This window comes from Stegodyphus dumicola, chromosome 1 (assembly GCF_044657685.1).
Source record: "Stegodyphus dumicola isolate Sdum_Otavi_A_Nest chromosome 1, ASM4465768v1".
Lineage (NCBI taxonomy): Eukaryota > Metazoa > Arthropoda > Arachnida > Araneae > Eresidae > Stegodyphus > Stegodyphus dumicola.
Window position 1 is genome coordinate 185522929 of NC_140768.1, and position 22322 is coordinate 185545250.

The 22322-nt window shown below is 32.1% G+C and overlaps 1 protein-coding gene across 2 annotated transcripts in view; it reads right to left on the reverse strand.

The window, feature by feature from the left end:
• Positions 1–22322, reverse strand: part of Ns3 (nucleostemin 3) — a 74194-nt gene that overhangs the window by 42398 nt on the left and 9474 nt on the right. For both annotated transcript variants that reach the window (XM_085823725.1, XM_085823722.1), the window contains exons 3-7: positions 17957–18077; positions 16938–17024; positions 11970–12056; positions 2325–2468; positions 1294–1378 (exon numbers count right to left, since the gene is read on the reverse strand). In XM_085823725.1, coding sequence (XP_085679851.1) covers positions 1294–1378; positions 2325–2468; positions 11970–12056; positions 16938–17024; positions 17957–18077 — 524 coding nt within the window. The remainder of the gene's footprint in view (positions 1–1293; positions 1379–2324; positions 2469–11969; positions 12057–16937; positions 17025–17956; positions 18078–22322) is intronic.

A 22322-nucleotide genomic window follows, 5' to 3' on the forward strand; every position in this document is an offset into this window, starting at 1 on the left:
TAATTAAATAAGCAATACACAATAAATTATGTAATATGAAGCCTTGAAAAAAATCCTAACTTCTTTTTCATATATTAATTTCATATCAATTCATCAAAAAATACACACTTGTATTAAAAACATTTAAAGAATTTTTGGTACTTATATATTGGTGCAAACAACTAGGTGCAGTTTGGCAAATTTTATGGTTTGTTTGACTGACTGTTTTATTTGATTAAAATAAAGCAAGTGAGGTCTATCTGCCTAAGGGAAGAGATGCCTTTATGGAGGACTTTCTAAGGGAAATTGGCTCATACATACGTTACACATAGGAAAAACCATAAAAAAATCATGCAGCCAGCCCATTCAGGATTTAAGCTCCGGAATAAATTACTGCTGGTAGGCTAAATTTTATGGAGAGGGAAAAACAATGACTTTTTGCATAAAATTATTTATTACATATATACATATTTTACATTTCATTTTTATTAAAAAAATGAATAACTTTTGATAAAGTTTTTTTTATTTTATTCTGGGGAAATTTCATTTAGTTTGCTTTATTTGATTATGGCAAAGCACACACAGGTTATCTGCCTAAGGGGAGGAATGCCTTTGTGGAGGACTCTCTAAGGAAACTGGCTTGTATCCACGTTACACATAGGGAAAACCATGAAAATGCGCCTGCAGCCAGACCATTCACCTGAAAAGAAGCCTAGGTTGAACTACCAATTTTATCCAACTTTCTTCCATTGCAGGCAAATTTCACAAACACGTATTTTAAAATCAAATTTTAAGACAAAACATAATCACAATTTATCCATATAAACCGCTAGAATTACATTTAAATTTATTAAATCATTTAAATATACCACACATAAATTATACAGACCTCCCCCCACATAAATTATACATGCTTCCAAAATTTACCGATACCTTATCCCTGCAAATCACACTTGAACTATGCAAATTAGAGGCAAATGAAAACATGGTAGACATATGTAATATATGACATAAAAAAAAAATCATCAACTATACTAATAACGTAACTATTAACTGAATTATTAAGAAGAATATTTACAGTTCTTTTATTTGTCAGTATTTACGAATAAACACTAATGTTTCTAATTATATAAAATATCTTACTCGTAAAAAACATGGAAACGGCTTTTTAAAGAATATACACACTGTTTTTTATGTACTGTTTCATTACCCTACTGTTACTTATTTCAATACTTATTGTTTCATCATGCATTTAGTTTACTGTAAAATTTATTTTTATTTTTACTAAAATTAAAAATTCAGAATAAAAGCAACCTTTGAAGCCTTTTTTATTTGCTGCAAAGCAGAAAAAAATGCTATCCGAATTCCAGCTTCTTCGAAATATTTACACCAGCACTTTCTACAGAAAAGAAAAAAAGTATGGAAATTTAAAAGTCTTACTTAAGGCAACATTAGAAATTTTCACAAGAGCTGAAAAATGCAAGTTTTTTTTTTTTTAATTATAACAAGAACACATAACATATTTATAACAATTAGAAAAAGAAATAAGTTTGGTTTATGTGATTATGGTAAAGCATCGAGGGCTATCTGCCTAAGAGCAGGGATGCCTTGGTGGAGGATTGGAGTAAGGTAAACTGGCACATATACACGTCACACATGGAGAAAACTATGAAAACGCCCATGCAGCCAGCCCGTTTGCAAAATTCGAACCTTGGACCAAACTACCAGTGTTCTGCGACTTTACTGCTCGGCTGTTGGTGGGTTCAAAAGAGATAAGAAATTGTTTAATCATTAAAACTAATCTTACACTTTAAAATTATACGACACCAAATACTTACTTTGAAAAATTTAATCAATTTTTCAAATAAATTTCATGCATTTTAGCATATGTGTTTTAACACATGCATATGCTGATATATTGATAGAATAGATATGTGTTTTAGCATATACATATGCTAAAAAATATGCTAAAATTTTAGTTAATAAGTTAAAAAGTTTCAATTTTATAATTTTTGAATCTGAGAAAAAATAATATTTCATTAAAGATTACATGGTTTTATCATTTATAAGTATATATTAGGTTAAAAGAAATTTTATTTACTTAAAACACTGCATCAGTTAACATAGTTTAATTTTTCAATAAACATGTATATATGCATCAAAACTAGATAAAAATTTCAAATAATAAGGGAGAAATAAAAAACTGATTTAAGAAATTATGATTAATTTAGAAGTCAAACAACAAAAAGTTAGTTATTGTATCAAAATTATGATTAATTAGCAGTCTATGTTACACCTAATAGTTTCAGCAATAAAACTTGACACTATAAAATAAAATGCAATACCTTTCCTGTTCAGTCAGAAAATCAGCTTTATTTAGCAGCAACACATTAATTTTTTTCTCGTCTACTTCCTTCACATATGTTTCAAGGTCAGAACAACGGAACAAAAGTGGATTTCGGGCATCAAGAATTTGAACTATAATATCACTTGAAAATAAAAAATTATTAAATTAAAAGGAAAACATAAGTTAAACTATACAAAATATTTAAAAAAATTTCATAGATTTACATTCCTGTTCTTAGCATTTAAATATATTTTATGACTTGCATTATTGGAATCTACATAATTTTAAAATGATGACAGGTTGCTTTTTAAACAATTTATATAAGAAAAGAAAATTATGTATTTACTTTTTAGGAAATCTGAAATTATTAAAAACATGATTTTATTAGCTACGAGTCAAGATTTCTATCAAGATGCACTTTTTGACAAAATTCAAAAACATTCATTTACCCAGTTTGTGATTATAAATGAGACTTTTGAAAGACTGAACAGAAAATACCAGAGAACGTACTGTTACGAAATGTACAGGCACGGTAAGATGGCTTCCCCGCAAAGCAGTTTTAGGGTTGCCATAAAATGGCAATGGAAGGCAGGGTTGCCACATTTGGTGAGAAATCACCCATTTGGTGACATTTGGCGACAAAATTGGTGATATGCCATGGACAGATGGAGAACCTTCTGGAACGAATTCTTACCTGTTTAGCCCAGAATGTTCTCGAACACAAGCCAAAAGCTATATAAACCCTGCTGGTTAGCAAAAGCTATATAAACCCTGCGGAGTCAGTTAGTGTGTGTCTTGTCTAGCGAGCCAGTCCGTGCGGAGTCAATCTAGTTGACAGCCGAGTGCCGAGTGGGTCGTCGAGTGCACCGAAGGAGTCTGTTAGTGTATCGCGGTTAGTGCATCGTCGAGAGAGCATGTTGAGCTCTGGGAACGACTGAACCGAAAAGTTGGGAGCTATGCTCGTGTGTTGTCGAGTGCATCGCGAGTTGTAGCGTGGAGAGTCTTGAGAGTACTGGGAGTTCCGAGAACGACCAAGCAGAGTCGGAAGCTGTACTCTGGTGCTTTCCAGGAAGCTATCTCCACCGCTTTTGCCTGACAGTGTGAAGGCTGTGTCGCTGAATGTGTCAGCATGTTTATAACAGTTCGACGACTGGAGCTGTCCTGATTAATATTGGCTAAATAAAGTGTGTTTCAATACTTCATAAAGTGTCGTTGTTATTCACTCCAAATCTATGAACCCCGTATGAATGTGAAGGAAGAAAATAACGTAACAACTGGTGTCAGAAGGAAGAAAATAACGTAACAGTACATATGCAGTCAAAAGTCGTTAATCCGGACTTGTCGGGACTTCGGCGATTCCGGATTATAGATCATCAGTTTAAGTTTGGTAAGATAGCATGCAGAAATCATAAAATTAAAAATATGAAACCGTAATTTATGAAATAAAGAACAATTATGATCTAAAGGGTATCAAAATTTACAAAAAAAAAAAAAAAAAAAAAAGCTTAATATTTGTTTACTTTATTAAACTTTTCTTTCAATGTAAGTTGTTTAAGTTGCTTCATTTTTACGTGGTAATACATTCTCTTTAATTCTATAAACGGACATAATTTCTTATTCAGTTACTAAGTTCCGCTGTTCAAGTCCTATAATTGCTGTGTCGAGAATACCGACTAATTTGTCAATCGAAATTTTTTCATTTTCAATAACCTCCGTCACTTTCTTCGCTATCAGAAGCGAATTATAATGACGAGGAATTTCATTTAAATCATATCAAAGACGGAGTACATCGAATGAAATACTACATTTAGTAAGGAATTATAAGCTAAATAAAATAAAAACATCTGTCCTGAAGATAAGGTTACCGCTGACAGATCAACTTCCAATTCATTGCGCGCCGCGGCGTTAAAGATAAACAAACGTTAAAGTTTAGATAAACAAAAGATATGCCTTTATCCATTTTTTGCAGCAATTCCACTTTTTGTTTAATGCACTTCGAAACATACTTTCGCTTTGTAGATCTTTTACATATTAGTAAATATAAATCAGAAATTCTATTTGACATAATCGAAAGTTCAAGCTTACTTTTATAAAATTGCTCTAACAGTCTCCAAAAAATAATAAGCCGAATCCAATTCGAAGATTAAGGAACAACGCAATTTGCAACATTAACTGAATTAGATTATTTTAGCTTAGTTTATACCGTCCGTTACACATTAAATGCGCATTCGTAAACGTATTTTGGGCACGCGCACATGCATATTCGCAGCTGTAAAGGTCTTACGCGCATGCGTCAACGCGACGCATGAGCAGAAAGTTTGTAGCTTTGAAGTCCGGATTATAGATCATTCCGGATTATGGGTGTCCGAATAAACGACTTTTGACAGTATATTAAATATTTTAATAATGTAAACTCTAACAAGACACACCACAATTAATATTCATATTTCTCTATAAAATAAAAACTGATTTCAGAAAAAAAATTTGGTTTCTCTAGATTTTATCCTTAGCATCCATTTTATAATCCATGAAGATATAAAAATAGCAATTGAAAATTCTGTTAATCTTTTTTATAATAGTCTGTGACTTTTTGAAGAATAACTCAAACTTAAGTCAAACCCTGCTATAACGAACCTGATTTATAAATAAGTCTTTAAATAAAATGAAAAAACCTTTTGTTTATTGTATTGTCATTCAAATTTTCTATACACTCAATGTTATTTTATGCTGCTACAGCAAACCTTCAGAGCTATGAACATAAAATATAATGAGCTCTAAAGATATCTTTAATTGAAATTCTTTCATAGTTTTCATATTTCATTCCAGAATTTCTGCAAGTTTTAATGAAAAAATTACCAACACTTCAAATTATCTGTGTTTAGAATTTTAGGATTCACATATTATCTCTAAAGGGAAACATCTTCTTCCCTACTTTTCTCTGTCTCTAAACAAAAGCTCTGCAAGACAGGTATAAACCCCATTCTAGGCCAAGGACAAAATAAGAATATCTTAGAAGAGTATGCAATTTATACGAACAATGAACCAAAGAATGTAAAAGGGTTCTCTAATAATTTCATTCAAATATATTGATCAAGAGAGCTCCAAAAAAGATTGTTGCTATTCAGAAAAAGAGGTAATAGTGAATCTTACAAGTTTGGTGCCATACAGTTGATTATTTTTTAGGGAATAAAATTTTGATCCTAATTGATTTTTTTTTTTAAAGTATAAACGTTCATCTTCCAAATAGGGGTTTTGCATTCTTTAGGTCTTTTGCAAGATACAGGATTTTTTTAAAGCTTATTAAATCTTCGGTTAACAATTCATATACTGCAGGAAATGATTGCATTCTTATTGGACACTGGATAAGATACATTGGCGGCAAAATTATCTTCTGTTCTCATCTTTTCGAAAAAAGCAAAACCTTCATATTCTTTAACCAATAGCTGCTCTCTCTGTCTTTCATCTGCATAGTAAGCTGAAAACAAAGTATTTTGCACTGAAGATAAAGTTAACATTATCTGAAAAATACAAGACTGTGCAGCCAAATCAATATCAGTTGGAATTACAGTTTATCCCATCCTTCAGTTGATACCACACACACACACACACACACACACACACACACACAAAAAAAAAATACAGAAAAAATTTAGATATGAGAAAAGCAGAGCATAAAAATGTTGCAGAAGCATTGCAGAAATGATTCACCATTCAAAGTAGCTGCAATCTGCCAGTACCTGGATAAATGCTTCAAACAAAGGACAATGAATTTGCCAGGTACTTTGCAGGGGTCTTTAAGCTCAAATGGTTGCCTGGATAGATTTAAGTGGTGGAACACTTTTTCAAAAACAATTACCAAAAAGTAGCATTTTAAAATTAGATATCAAGAAATGAAGAAAAAAATGTTTGTTAGATTTCTTGCTAGTAAACAAAAAATAATAATAATAAAGGAAGGGGGTGGCAAGCAAGAGAGAGAAATTTTTAGCACCATTGAAACTAGGCTGTTCTACAGGATTATGGTAACCAAACTTTAAAATTTCAGGTTGCACTGGCTGAAAAATGTCAAAAAGTGTGTATCACAGTTCTTGTGTATGCCAATATGAATGACACTGAGTGTCATACAATTCTGGCGATTGGAAAATCTCAGAAGCCAAGATGCTTAAACGATAGAAACATTCTTCCTGCTTCCTATAAATCTAATTGCATTATATAAATAATGTCAAAACTGTCTGAAGAAGATTTAGAAAAGTGGAATGAAGAACTTTCAGCCAAAAAGCAAAAGATTCTACTCTTGATTGACAACTCTAGTACACACACAGCTGTTTCAAATTTAGAATGAATTAAGACAAGTGTGTACTGTGGTGCCCTGGGAAATCACAAAACATTGAACAATTTTCAGAATTTTATTTTAATTTCAATATTATACGAGCAATTTTTCCCCTATTAGCATTACAGCAGTTATACATTCACACAACATTAATAAAAAAACGACTTGCATTTTGATATTTAAAAAGTGAATGATATATTTAGTTTAAAAGTGAAGCAATTGACAATTGAATTAAAAATACACGAGTTGCATTGATTGTCCTAACTGATCTACTGGACTCTGGGGAAAATGAAAATCATGAGCAGAATTTATGATTCCAGGAAAAATGCTTATACTTTAATCTAACAGAACATGACATCCAGAGGAACTAATCTGAACTTAGTAGCTAAATGAAATGCACCAGCAGGTGCATACCACTTAGTCTAAGTTCCCATCTCTTGTTCTACTAGATGTCATGTCTCCTGCCATCCTAGTTTATTTCCTGTGCTTTGTGCTCATACATAAATAAATGCTGGTTTCATATAGTTTTAACACTGAATTAATTTTGGAAGATTCTCTCAATTTACTATTTTGTGATCAAGTGAAATTCAGAAGCACTTTCTTTGTAAGCAATTCAAAAAAAAAAAAAAAAAAAAAAAAGATTGCTTTTTAATAAACAGCAGTGAAGATAAAAAGAGTGAAAACACAGAAAGCCCACTGTCAAACAACAGCAAGAGCATGAAGATGTATAAATATGAAATATATGATAACACCTACTTGGAATTAGGTTTTATGTTGATAGAAAGCAGTGGTGAAGAGCTATTTACAAAAATACTGCAATAGAATGCATGCTATCGAGTAAGTTGAAGTGCCATTTAGCAACCACTTATACCAGATTCATTAGTAATATTCATGACTACTTTTAGCAAGAAGTTAAAAGAGAAAAGTCAACAAAAAGGTTGTTGCGTTATGTAATATCAAAGCAAGCCCACAAAATTCATCATGGCAAGAAGGCAAGATTGTGCTTGTCGTCAGCAAAAGTCTTGGGCACAGAGCCAGATTTAGACTTAATAAAGCCCTAAGCTATTTGAAATATGGAGCACTTTAAAAGTCTGTTATAATATATTTTAATACTATTTATACTATTTTTTAATTTTTGAGGGCCCTAAGCTATACTTGTGTAGCTTATATGTAAATCCGGCCATGCTTGGGCACCATACAGGCAACTGTACCACTTCTGCCCCCAATTTTGAAAGAGATCCCCTGGGAGGGGGGACGAGTCTGAGGATCTCCCATCCCTCTTCCCCTACCACCAACTTCTTGAGGGGAATTTTAGCTCGCCACATATTTAGAGTGCCCCCATGCCACATTTACAAACATATATGCCATCTGCGGGATTCGAATCCAGGGCCCTTCAGTATGGTAGTCAGAGTCACTAACCATTAACCTGGTTGGGTGGCCAATAAAATGGTAGTTTTTACAAGCAGACAATTAATACCAAACAATGCTTTGCTAGTATCTTACAAGGTAGCACACAGAACTGAAAAATGTAAGAAACCTCATACAATCACAGAACTCATTTTACTACCTCCTATAGATATAGTAAACTTTGATTGGTAAGTCTGCTAGCAAACCACTTTTAAAAGTCATTTGTCCAATAACATTAAGAGCCACAGAATACAGCATGTAATGAAACACTTAAAATATTAAAAATTTGAAAAATTAAAAGGCAAGGAATTTGCCTAGTATGTGGATGAAACCACAGATCAAAATATAGACTCTCAATTAATTTATTGTGTATTGCTTATAGATGGCAATAACATTGCAGAAGACCTTTTCTTCTATAAGAGTGTCACTAGTATTAAGGCTCAAGACTTGCTCAAAACTTTTATTTCTGAAATTGGTTTGGCATAGACTAAGTGCATTAGAGATCTTTACTGATCGTGAGCTTTCTATGCACAGCTGTTATGGAAGACTGCAGACTTTTATTTGAAGCAAAACCAGTGTATCATTAATAGCCCCCTGTGTTATTGATAGGAAAGCACATGGATCAAAATTAAGTTAAAGTTGGAATTGCAAAAATGGAACCCTATCTTAAAACTAAGTTAAAGTTAATTCCACTGAGACAGGTCTTAGAAAATATAGTGAATATAGAACACTTTATGAAAACTCAGCCACTGAAGGTAAGATTTTCCAAAAAACTATGTGATGATATGGGATCTGAACACATGCCTTTGTTGAACACTGTGATGGTTTTTGCATGGTTATATACTGAACTGCAAACAAACAAATTTCTTACATATGAGGAATGCAAGTATATTAAATAAAGCTTATTTGATAAAATTAGCATATTTATGTGGCATCTTTGAAAAGCTGAATGATTTGAATACCTTCTTGCAGGGAAGCAAACAGTCACTTGAGAAAATTTCAGATTTCATTACAAAAAACTAAAGCTATGGAAAAGAAAATGGAATAAAGATGGCAACAAAGGGTGTTTCCACTTTTGTGCAATAATTTTTTACTTCCAATGGAATCATTTTCTCTTGAGGTATGAAATCCATTTCTGAAGAACACTTACCAAAGCTTATCACCTGGTCTGATAAATATTTTTAAAATTATAATATTGATAAATTTACATTGATTCAAGATCCATAGAATGCTACTACTCCATCTAATTTGCCTATGGCAGAAGATGATAATCCTGTTTACTATTTCCAATCTGTGTGCAGCTGGGTTTTTAGCAATTGCTGTAAAAAAAACTTTAAGTATCACATGAGACTCAGTGTAAAAAAAGAAAATGAGGGCAGGTGAGTTCAGTTTAATTCCACGTTTTGAGAACAGGTGCATCCATCCTCTACATATTATAATAGGTAAAATTTGCTCAATTACATTTTTGGGGGGTTTGAAGGGGTTTCAATATGTGTTTTATATATTTTTATCTAAACCATGAAAAAATTATTTGTTACTTTGCAAAGTGTACTTGTTGAATTTGTAATAGGACACCCTAATAAAATCTAGATTCAGCAAAGGTGTCAAAAATAAAAGTTTGGGAACCACTGGATTAAGATGCTTTTCTCCCCCTTACATGCAATTCTGATGCTGCGATCTGGTGAATCATCAATACCAAAACGCAGTAAGTATGTGTATCGTGTTTGAAGTATACATCTTTCCACCTACATATGCACACAGTGGGAGGGTCAATCTATCTTTTTATGGTATGTGGTCTGTCAGTAATGTAAATGAATAAAAATAAAATTTAATTAAAAAAATTTTTAATCTCAAAAATTGAAAAATTTCGCGACAATGATAATTAATATACTGATGTAAGGAACTCTCCCAGAAACATTCAAAGCATTTGAATTAAACAAATTAAAATTTTTAATGTTTTAAAAGAGCAATGCAAAAATTGCAAACAACATACACCATTTCTTAACATCCTGATGTCTTCATCTTTTATGAAATCACATCCTGTAACTTATGCTTTAAGCTTCAGCCACTACATAATTCAATTAGATGACAGATGACACATTGTTTTACATGTCTCCATTTCCAAAAAAAATGTCTCTCGTAGGGAAAAAAAAAAAAAAAAAAAAAAAAAAAAAAAAAAAAAAGAAGATTTCTCGCTTCAAAACTATTTTAGTTCTGAACGGTATAGTTGCAGCTTTAAAATGATAATAACAATAATTTTAACTTTCTGGTGCCCAGAAGGTTGAAATGATTAAAATTTCAGGTAATTTTGAGGTACAGAAAACACAGAAATCAGTACCCTAGCATTTCTTCTGATGCCGAGAAAATGGGCAGATCAGTGACACACAGAAAAGTTTTTAGCACAGTGGATGCCAAGGCTGCAATGCAAGTCCTTAATAAGTTTTCATTCATACAAACTATAGAACTGAAAATAAATTTATCTTTAGTTTTTCGACAAAAGTATGGATATTTTTCTACAGTCTGCATCATGTCAGCTGAAAATTAGTTTATTTTTGTACTTAGAATTTTAAGTAAAAATTACAGGTGAATTCTTCAATATTTCTTGTAATTCACTTTTAGCATTTTTATATTTTATGGATCAATTATTAGTCCAAAGGAACTTTGTCCCTGAAGGACTACTGTTTTCATTTTGCGATTTTGCGTTGAATCACTATAAATGTCTGTTTCACTTTTCAAACTGTTGCCACCAAATGTTAGAGTCCTGCATTATATTTGAAGAAATTAAATAATGAAAAATCTGCATAAATGTATGTATATTTTTCACATTGTGATAAAACAACTGTACATAGAGCCATCGAATTTTGAATGACGTAATCCTATTGTGAATATGGGCAAGTTGAAGCCGAAATTTGAAATTTGTTTTATTATCGATTTCATATTTTATAAAACTTTAATGCATTGAGTAACAAACTCAACGATTTGAAAGCGAGCAATGGCAACAATCTACGGAGGAAAAAAACCTTTTTATCTCCAGCGTGCGGAACTGTGTATCGGAAATTTTAAAGATAGGCTCATTTTAAAATTATTTTGCGACATTGCTATTGAACTGAAATTTATGGTTTAAGTGCAAAGAACACGATATTTAATAAATAAAGGTAACACACAAAACATTTTTTTTAAAAAAAAAAAGCCCCTTTGGACGTAATTTAAAATCTAAAACCTTTTGGATTTTTTTTAAAATTATTATTTTCTTTTGTTTTTTTTTTAAACCACCCCACATTACATACAAAAGACAAACCTCAGAAGAATCTGAAATCTAAAATTAAGCAAATTTCAAACTTAGACTGACATTCATTTTACAATCAAATTCTATTATTCATTTTATAAATATGTAACTCAGAAGAAAGGCCGTAACCATGATACTGATGCCGAGTAAATTTGTTGGACAAAATTATTAACATATACTTAAACTGGAAAAGAACAACCAACAAATTTAATAACCACATAATAATAATTTTAATACAATCTTAAATGATTTTTTATATGGCAAGATGTAATAATGATGAACAATTTTTTTCGGGGTGGGTGGGGGAAACATAATTTAGTTTTTACATGTTTTCATGAGATAATTCCTTTCTCTTATAGAATCAGATATGGTGAACTAAACTTCTGCTTCCTCAGAATTTATGATGGTGAGATTGAACTGCACATGCAATATAGAATATAGGAATATAGTGAATCTGAAAATGAGTGATTTATTTCTATTTCTAAAATTTATTATTCGTTAGTAGTATTCTGCTGCATTTTATTACTTTAAGCTTCTTCCGCTGATCTTTAATAATAAAACTTTTAGATAAATAAATCACATAAATAAAATAAAAGTTACTGAAATATTTCAAAAATACCTACCTACGTTCAATTACTCTCCAAAGTTGCCTCCAAATTTCAAGGTTCTTTTCATATGGTGTGAGGTTAATATGTTCTTTTTCCTGCAAACTATCAAATTCGACAAAATTTAAAACTTAGTTTATTTCTTTTAATAAATGTGTGATAACACTTTTTCAATTCAAAATACCACAAGAAAATTAAAAGCATTTGACTAACAACACAAAAATTACTCATTATAAAATGTCAAAATAATAAAGTAAAAATTTCATTCAATGGCTGCAACTAAATATCTATCATACTTAACACGTTCCCTGCCAGACCGTTTTTTTGAAGACTTCCCGTTCAGGCCGCGTGGGGCGTATGCGCCCCACGCTTTACTTTGTATTATTTTGTTTCTAGCGAAAAAAAAAAAATTGCGCATCATGCCGCCTGGAGCATATACGCCCCACAATTAAATGAGGGCATCAGCAGTAGTATTACGATGCCCATAATTGACTGCATAATGAATTTTTAAAAAATTCATTTTACAATGATAATACCAAATGGCTTGAACGGAAGTTTAGCATGGGGCGCATAAGAACAGAAAGTTTAGCATGGGGCGCATAAGCCCCATGCGGCAGGGAACGTGTTAAGACAACTGAACCACAGCTTATACATGCAATGCAAAATTGTTCAGATTAAGACTAACTGCCTTTATTATTATGTCCAGTGCCATAAAGATTCTACACATTTAAGCTTCCAGGTAAAAACTGACCCATCCACTTTAAGTAGGGAGACTAGTTTTTGATGCAAAAGCAAAGTTTAAAGTTGTAAAAACATTTAGCAGAATTAGCAATAGAAGGAGACTAGTTTTTGATGCAAAAGCAAAGTTTAAAGTTGTAAAAACATTTAGCAGAATTAGCAATAGAAGCTTTCTAAGATTATATACTGTGCAGGCATTGAAGACAAAAGTTTTTAAACTTTACCAATTTATTAACAATATATATAAAAATAAAAACACAATGAATAAATTTAATCAATATCAGAAACTTAAAGAATGTAACATAATCATTATCAAAAATTACACTTAATTGATCATTCATTAACCCCAAGGGTTTTTCCTTTAAAGAATATTACACTATTAATGATACAGTAAATATTTTACCTGATCTTTAAATACTGACATTCAATATGCGAAAAACATATCACAGAACAGAAACTACGCGGTTATTATGAAATTCACTTCACTATCAATAAGTCCATGCTGTGTGGTCAGGAAGGCACCTGAAAAATTAAACTAAATCCTTGAGTGTACTTAAACCGGCAAAAGCCGCTCACTGTAGTTACACACGAGAGATCACAGCTTGGAAAAACATCGCCGCTAATTCTAGAAAAACACTTATATTGATGCCGCCTTCGTGAAACAGGATGCCGCCCACGGCAGTTGCTCAAAGGAAATCACAGGTTAGAATCTATTGCCGCCGAACCGTCACTCATGTCATTCTATTTTCCAACAGTTTTTAACACTGTAAGAAATCACAATGCTCCTATTTTATCAGCATCAATATCTTCTAGAAGTTAGCAATGCCAACACCAATTAACTTGAAATTAGCTGCTTTCATAAAGACTAATTATACAGGTTGAATTTGATTTGTTACTCTAATAATAAAGCACATTAGTACCCACAGTGGTGGGACTACCTACATGACGCCAGTTGTTTTCAAGGTAAAAACTAATTTGCATAAAAAAGGTCAAGTCCATTGCTACAAGGGTTTTGGCTCACAGTTGGTTGACCTGCATAAAGATGATAGCAATTTTATGATAAAGCACAATTATACAGCAGTCCCAGAAATATCATATTTACGTTGAATTTCCCTTTGTAAAATTGATGTTTGACTCAATTTTTAAATATATATTGTACTTTTCAGAGCCACAACTGTTTCATAAACAAAGTAATCTCATATTATATACATAAAAATACAGAGACTTCCAAAACAATATTTACAACACTGATACTCCATAAAACCTAAATGAAATAGTCTATCAAACTTCTCTTTTATACATATAAGTAACAATAACTCAGAAGTTTTATCTAGGCTCTAAATGATATTGTTTAATTTCAAGTAGGAGCTATGTACTATTTACAATATATGATAGCTACTTCACAAAAAATTATCCAGTATTGGCAGAGTTTTTAGATGCAAAATCAAATAAATAAATAAATATTCTGGAAAAAATACAGAAACTCGATATGTAACTGAAAAATTTCCAAACAAATTTCCAGAGTCTGATAATATGCTACATGAAAATGACAACAGCTTATGCTCGACCTGCTGCCAACAATTTTATGAAACATATTAGTCTTTGTAAGCCTTTCACACCACTTACATATTGAAGGTCTGGAATGTGGATTTTTCACCACTTTTATGTAAATTCCTTTAGTCTATGCATCTGATTTCATCTTTATGAATCATGATATAACAAGGCTATTTATTTCTCTTGGTAAAAATGACAATGTATTTTTTGAAGTTTGCAAAAATTCTCAGGTATGACTATTCTGATACGGCATTAAAATGATAAATTTATGAAAATTGTTAAAAGTCAGCACTGGATAATTTTTAACATCTCTCGTGGAATATATTTTCATCTTTATTATCTTTCTTCAAAATCAGGTTAAATTATTTTTAAATATTATAAATTTTCATAAATTATATATATATAGATATACACTGGTGTGCAAAAATTAAGGACGAAGTCAAAGAATTAGCATATCAGCTGAACGAAGAGGCAGAGCGGACAGAAAGACCAATCAGGAGATTAAGTAAGGTGATGTACGGTAGCACAAGCGCAGATATGCAAGTAGACGTAATGGGGGAGTGTCTGAGTACTATAAAGCATGTTGTCAGTGTAAGATCGGTATTTCTGGCAAAGAGATTGCACGCCGTATAGCAGTTAAAATCACACCGAGTTGCTGCCTTAGCGAGAAATGGCGAATAATCAATCTGTTAGACGACATCTGGATGCTTTTAACCAAGGTCAAATCATTGGGAAGTTGGAGGAAGGCCCGCAGTGTGACAGGTGTGGCTGCAGAGTTCGGAATTGCTCACAGCATCGTTTAACGACTTTGGAGACAATTTCAAACTACAGGAACAGCTATCCGGGGGTTTAGTAGTGGTCGTCCACGAGGAACCACACCCGCAGATGACTGGTATATTGCCTTACAGGTCAGAAGAAACAGGCGGCAGACAGCAGGAGAAATCGCTAGACACATGACTGGACGACCGATATCGTGTTTTACCGTGGCCAGAAGACTGCACGGTGGTTGTCTGTTTGCATGACGCCCTGTACGGTGTGTACCTTTAACGCCTGCCCATCGGAGAAGGCGTTCTCTGTGGTACCGGGAACACCGGAATTGGAGAGACAATGAATGGGGACAAGTACTCTTTACAGATCAGAGCAGATTCCGTCTGAGTAGCGATTCTCATCGCATACTCATCTGGAGAGAGCGGGGAAGCCGCAATCATCCCTCGAACATCATTGAAAGGGACAGGTATGGAGGTGGCGGTGTTCTCGTTTGGGGAGGCATCATGCTTGGTAGTTGTACAGACCTTCACATCTTCGACACAGGTTCAGTCAACGGGACCCGTTATTGTAACGAGATTCTTCTTCCATATGTGCGTGTTTTTAGAGGCGCTATGGGTCCGCAGTTTCTTTTCATGGACGACAATGCACCATGTCATCGCACAGTAGCTGCCGAACAGCTCTTAGAGAGTGAGGATATTGAACGTATGGATTGGCCAGCACGATCTCCGGATCTCAATCCCATCGAGCATGTATGGGATTTTCTAGGCAGACGCTTGGCAGCTCGTACCTTAACACCAGTAACGATTCTGCAGCTTCGATTAGAGCTGCAAGACAAATGGGCAGCAATGCCTTAACAACTCACTGACACCCTCATTCTCAGCATGGGCAGATGCTGTGAAACCTGCCTAGCAGTCAGGGGAGATCATATGCCCTATTAAAGACCGGATGTTTCTTGCTGGACACCCATCACAGGGATGTTTCAGCCTTCAGTCGCATTGCGCTCCATGCTACTTTTTCAATAAAGCTTCTTTTTATACCTCTGATTTCTCTTTTAGTAAGTGTTGCTTACATTACTCATGTCCTTACGTATTGGGGATCTTACGGTATTAAATGTGTTGATTTGGAAAGCTTTTGTACAAAGTTATATTGAAAAAACCGTCTCGTCCTTAATTTTTGCACACCAGTGTATATACACTATTTTCTGTGACACATAAATTATAGTTATATTTCTTAAAACATGAAGATTGGTCATACATAAATTCTTACTGAATAGAAACCATTTGTTCATAAAATTTACATATTTTATTTATCCACCACTGTGAAAATAAATTAAAAAAATACTCCTACTGAAATGAATTTTAAACATAAGGAGTTATTTTTTAGCTACATTTGCTTAATTTTTCTTTATTGCTAAAATACACAACACCTACAAATACAAGCAAGCACCACATACCCTATGAAGCAGATATTACAAGTTAAGGATTATAAGTAAGTTATACATATTACAGTCGAAAGCAGACAAAAACCTTTATAATGCAAAACAACACTAGTTAAGTTTCTATTGCATGTATCCCTCCTCCTAAGAAAATGAGAGACAGAAAAAAAAAAAAAAAAAAAAAGAGAGAACTTTGTTGTTAGAGATTCATGGAGGATCAAAATAAAAAATAACCTTGGAATGCACTATATGCTGACAATGGCTGACACAGGATATAAATACTATAATTACAATTATTCAAAGACAAAAACACACATATTTTTAAATAACAGCAAAGTTATTTTAAATTAACTTCAAATAAGTTTTAAAAGCAGGAGCAGTCCAACTATCTTTAGCTTTAGATTAACATTCATAAATCAAAAAATTAACATTTGTAACTCTTAAAACACAATTATTAGGTTATTTTATAATTTGGGAATTTCATTTCTTACGATGATAATTTGCGTCGCCATAGAAGAAATGCACCTCTTTCTTTTTTATCCAGTTCTTCCTTTGAAGTATTTGAATCCCAGGAAGGTCTTAGAAATTAAAAAAAGCATAAATTATGTAGGACAAATAATTTACAAGCCAGGATAAAAACTAGTGAAAAATCCAAGTTTCAATACATAAAACATTCGTAAACTAGATCCAGCTTTAGAAAAAATCAACACGTAAAAACGCATTTTCTTTCCAAATGAAAAATTATGAAGAAACTTCAAAACATGAAGCTACTTTTTAAAATTAAATTAATAAAAAATTTGTAATTAGATAATATTTTTCAGAAAATAATTTTAACATTTGGTTAAATCAGGAACTATTAAGAAACAAAATAAAATAAATAAAGGCATTCTGCATGCCATTTTGTTCTACAATAATCACACGCTAAGTGACTACAATTAATTTAAGCATTTCAATATATTTAATAATTATGTAAAAAATACTAATAATTAGAAATTTGAATGACTACTAATGCAGTTATATAAGCTTTCAAAGAATAATTAATATCTACCTCATAAATTTCTGTCGAAAATTTATTCCACTCAGAATATTATACTGGATCTCTAAACTTTACATACTTAACAAGAGCTATTAATTGTATTAATAATTGCTCAATCTCAAGTAAAATGAAGAACTAAAAATGGGAAACATTAAGAAAGAAAGATATGTTAAATGTTGAGACAGGCCAAAAACTAAGATATGAAACATTCTAGTGTCAGAGAGGAAAATTTTTTGAAAAATTTTTTAATAAACACATAAATGAAAAGCTACTGTTTTACAATTATAATACATACAATGTAAACATAACTTCTAGAAAATCTAGGAAACCAGAAACTTGACATAAATAGTTTTATTTTGATATTCACTTAATTGCAATAAACTGGAACCAGATTTGGATTACTATGCTTAAATATTTCTAATACTTTAACCATTAATTATTTTAAATTCAAACTATGTATAAAATTAAAGGTACCTGCGAGGGATACATAATATTTCCTTATTTTCTTCCTGTGCAGAAGCAATCAATGCTTTTTCTTCTTCAGAGAATATTCCATTGGTTACATCTGGTTCTACAATTTTAACATCTCCTAATTCTGAAAGAAACATAAAACATGAAATACATAATTATAATTTACAGAAATTTAGCATCATACAAAAGGATCAAACATGTCTGAAAAGTAAGCTGGATTAATTTAAAGCGGTCTGAAGTCGCAAGGAATTCATTGGAGCGAAACATGTTTTTCGTTACTCATTAATCAACATGGTTTAAAACTTCTAGACACTTTTTCCTTGACAAGTTCTATTTCAAGCATTAAACAAAAGAGATTAAAAAATTTGGTAAATATATATATTAATGGGTACCCCTGGGTGAAAATTGGCGATTTTTGGTGGCACATGGATACCGAGTTTGTGCAATTTTTTGACTTGTTATTTTGGCTTATGTAGCGCCGATTTGAACAAACTCGGTATCCATGTACACATCGACCTATTTTCTTGCACAAACTAGGCATTGCGCACTCCCTAGACACGTTGAACTATATTCACTTAAAAAGTCCGAGGAGCAGCCAGAAAAAAATATATAAACTACATTTTAAATCAAACAAAGAAATAACATAAAACAGAAGCTTCATCTTTGAACTACAAAGGAAATACTTATTTACGAATTAACACATCTTCAGTCAAACAAAAATTCCTTAACAGCATCCAAAAACTTCCTAAAATTATCTGAACTAAAATCTGTATACTAGCACCACATATATTCACGAAATAAGAGTAAAATATATCCTCCATACACCATTATCGTCTGGCCATACTCATTTCCTTCCTACAAACAGGACACTTAATAATGGCTAGTAAGTCAACCTTCATTTACACACCTGTCAAGTAATGCTCTTTTTCCCCTTTCTTTCCAAATCGTACAGAAACTTCAAATTAATCTTACCATATACAGCTATTTTACCATTTAAACCAGCGGTGACCAACCGGTGGTCTGCGAAAACACTTTTATAGTCCACAGAAAAAATGGGGCATTATTTATATTTTTATGAAGATTCAGTTTAAAAATTGACAAGTAACTTATTATGTAATATGGATTATACTTTTTTCAAAAATTCTAGCTACTACTTTTAACGAAGTTCTTTCTGAATTTAGTGATTTTTTAGCTATTTTTGCAGGTGTATCTAGCAACATTTGAAAGTGAGAGTTGGCATCCATGGATATGCTGCTGTTAATAATAGCGCAAACTGGAATTCTCTTCCCTTTTGAATTACAAACATATGCTATTGTAGTTGTTAATAACACAGTTTTTCTCCATGTCAATAGGCAACTTGATGATTTTTATGGATGAAACTTGATGGAATTATAAACAAGAATGCAGATGGTTCATCCGCCTTTCTGTTTCTAATTGCATCACTGGAAGTTTCTGTTTTTGTTTTGTCTAACTGTTGACGGATGGCGCACATTTCGGAATAAGGAATAAGCGATGATTATTATGTTTACAATAATTAAAAATTGGTGGCACAACACTTTCGGTTTATTGATATTGCTTTGCAGTTGCTGATTTGTTTTTGCTTTTCATGAAGTTCCTTTTCAGTGATATGGAAATGTGAAGCTTTTTGTACAAGAAGGTGAATTTTTTTTACTTTTCTTATAATTTTTCATAGTGAACAAAATATGTCAGTGAGATGTTAATAGTGTTTTAATTGTTACTCAGTGGCGTAGCCTGAATTTCCATGCTGCTGAATGCCAAATGTTTCGAAGATTATATTAACAAATGAAAATTAGAATTACAAGTACAGTACAAAGTCCATAATCCGGATTTAAGATCATCAATTAAAATCTGGTAAGATGGTATGCAGAAATTATACAATTAAAAATATGAAAATGTAATTTATGAAATACAGAGCAATTATGATTTAAAGGGTATCAAAATTTACAAAAAAAGCTTAATATTTATTTGTTTACTTTATTAAACATTTCTATCAATGTAATATGTTTGAGTGTAAATTGTTCAAGTTGCTTCGGTTTTTTTTTTTTTTTTTTTTTTTTTGTGTGTGTGTGTGTGTGTGTGTGTGTGCTAATATTTTCTCTTTAATTTTATAAACAGATATAATTTCTTGTTCAGTTACAAAGTTCCACTGTTCAAGTCCTGTAATTGCTGTGTCGAGAATACCGACTAACTTGTCAATCGAAATTTTTTCGTTTTCAATAACCTCTCTGTCACTTTCTTCACTATCAGAAGCCTGAGGGTAAACGTTTTACACACATGCGTAGCATTAAACGCGCATGCGTAAGTTTGTGGATTTGAGGTCCGGATTATAGATCATTCCGGATAATGGACATCCGGATTACGGACTTTGTACTGTGTATTGGAAAGTTGAATATTGTTTTGCGTATAAATATGTTGTTTTTAAGGTCTGATTTAAGGATTTTTTTTTTTTTAATAATTCATATTAGCAGTCCGTGAAGTTCCAAATGTTGATGATCGCAGGTCTAAACCACAAAACAAGCAATATACTTCCTAACTAACACACATCACAAGTCCTTACAAATTTACTGCAATCATGCAACCGATTATGTCATAATAGGGTTTCCATAACATTCAACTACTCAGGCTACCATAAATGAAACAACAATTTGGAAATAAATGAAACAACAACTTTGCGATAATACAAGTGGTCCCCTTTTCCCTACTCTAACCAAACATTTTTATTGTTTTGATTTTATTATGTACAAATTTCTAATTTTTTTATAATTTTTCCTCTTTGAAATTAAATTTTTGTTTTCAATTTTGAAATTTTCTTTAATTTGCGTTTTACCAGTTTATTTTAAGGAGAAAACAGATTTAATTCTTTTTCATTCCGATTTTTGAGACTTTGATTTATTATATATATACAGTCAAAAGTCGTTAATTCGGACACCCATAATCCGGAACTCAAAGCTACAAACTTTCTGCGCATACGTGTTTACATGTGGGTGTAAGACCTTTACGGCTGCGAATATGCGTGTGCGCATAAAACATTTACGCATGCGTGTTTAATGTATAACGGACGGTATAAGCTAAGCTAAAATTATCTAAATCAGTTAATGTTGCAGACTGTGTTGTTCCTTAATCTTCGAATTGGATCCGGCTTATTATTTTTTGCAGACTGTTAGAGCAATTTTATAAAAGTAAGCTTGAACTTTCGATTATATCAAATAGAATTTCCGATAAATATTTGCTAATATGTAAAGGATCTAAAGCGAAAGTATGTTTCGAAATCCGAAATCTGTTTATCAATTTCACGCTGCTCGGCGGGGAGAACGCCGCAGCGCGCAATGAATTGGAAGTTGATCTGTCAGCACTATCCTTATCTTCAGGGCAGATGTTTTTATTCTATTTGGCTTATAATTCCTTACTAAATGTAGTATTTCATCTCGATGTACTCCGTCTTTGATATGATTTAAAACAAGTTCCTCATCATTATAATTCCCTTCCGATAGTGAAGAAAGTGACAGAGGTTATTGAAAACGAAAAAATTTCGATTGACAAATTAGTCGGTATTCTCGACACAGCAATTATAGGACTTGAACAGCGGAACTTAGTAACTGAATAAGAAATTATGTCTGTTTAATAGAATTAAAGAGAAAGTATTATCACATGAAACAAAGTAACTTAAACAACTTACATTGAAAGAAATGTTTAATAAAGTAAACAAATAAATATTAAGCTTTTTCTTTTTGTAAATTTTGATAACCTTTAGATCATAATTGTTCTTTATTTCATAAATTACGGGTTCATATTTTTAATTTTGTAATTTCTGCATGCCATCTTACCAGATTTAAACTGATGATCTATAATCTGGAAAAATCGATAATCCGGAATCGCCGAAGTCCCTACGAGTCCGGATTAACGACTTTTGACTGTATATACGTATGTGTATGCATATAACTTAACATACATATAAATATGTACATACGTATATATATATGTGTACAAGTAAAACTTTTAATTATTAAAAAAGTAACTATCGTCATTTATTGCAGATTAATTGTCTTATCGAGGGAAATAAACCAATCTACCATTAATTAACAGCAACTAAAGATAGTGAGAGTGTTTCGTCTTTTTTCCAAGTAAGCATCAAATTATATTTCTGGTAGAGCCAAATCATAAGTCACGAATAATACTCAATCAAAATAAAAGTCCATTTAAGCCAAAAGTCTATTAGTCCATTTATGCCAAAAGAATTTTAAAACAAAATTACCAAAAAATCTTTTAAGTTGCTCACTAAGAACACAAATAAACTAAACTGGAAACAACTAAAAAGGATGCTTACTTTTGAAGATATATCCCAAAACTC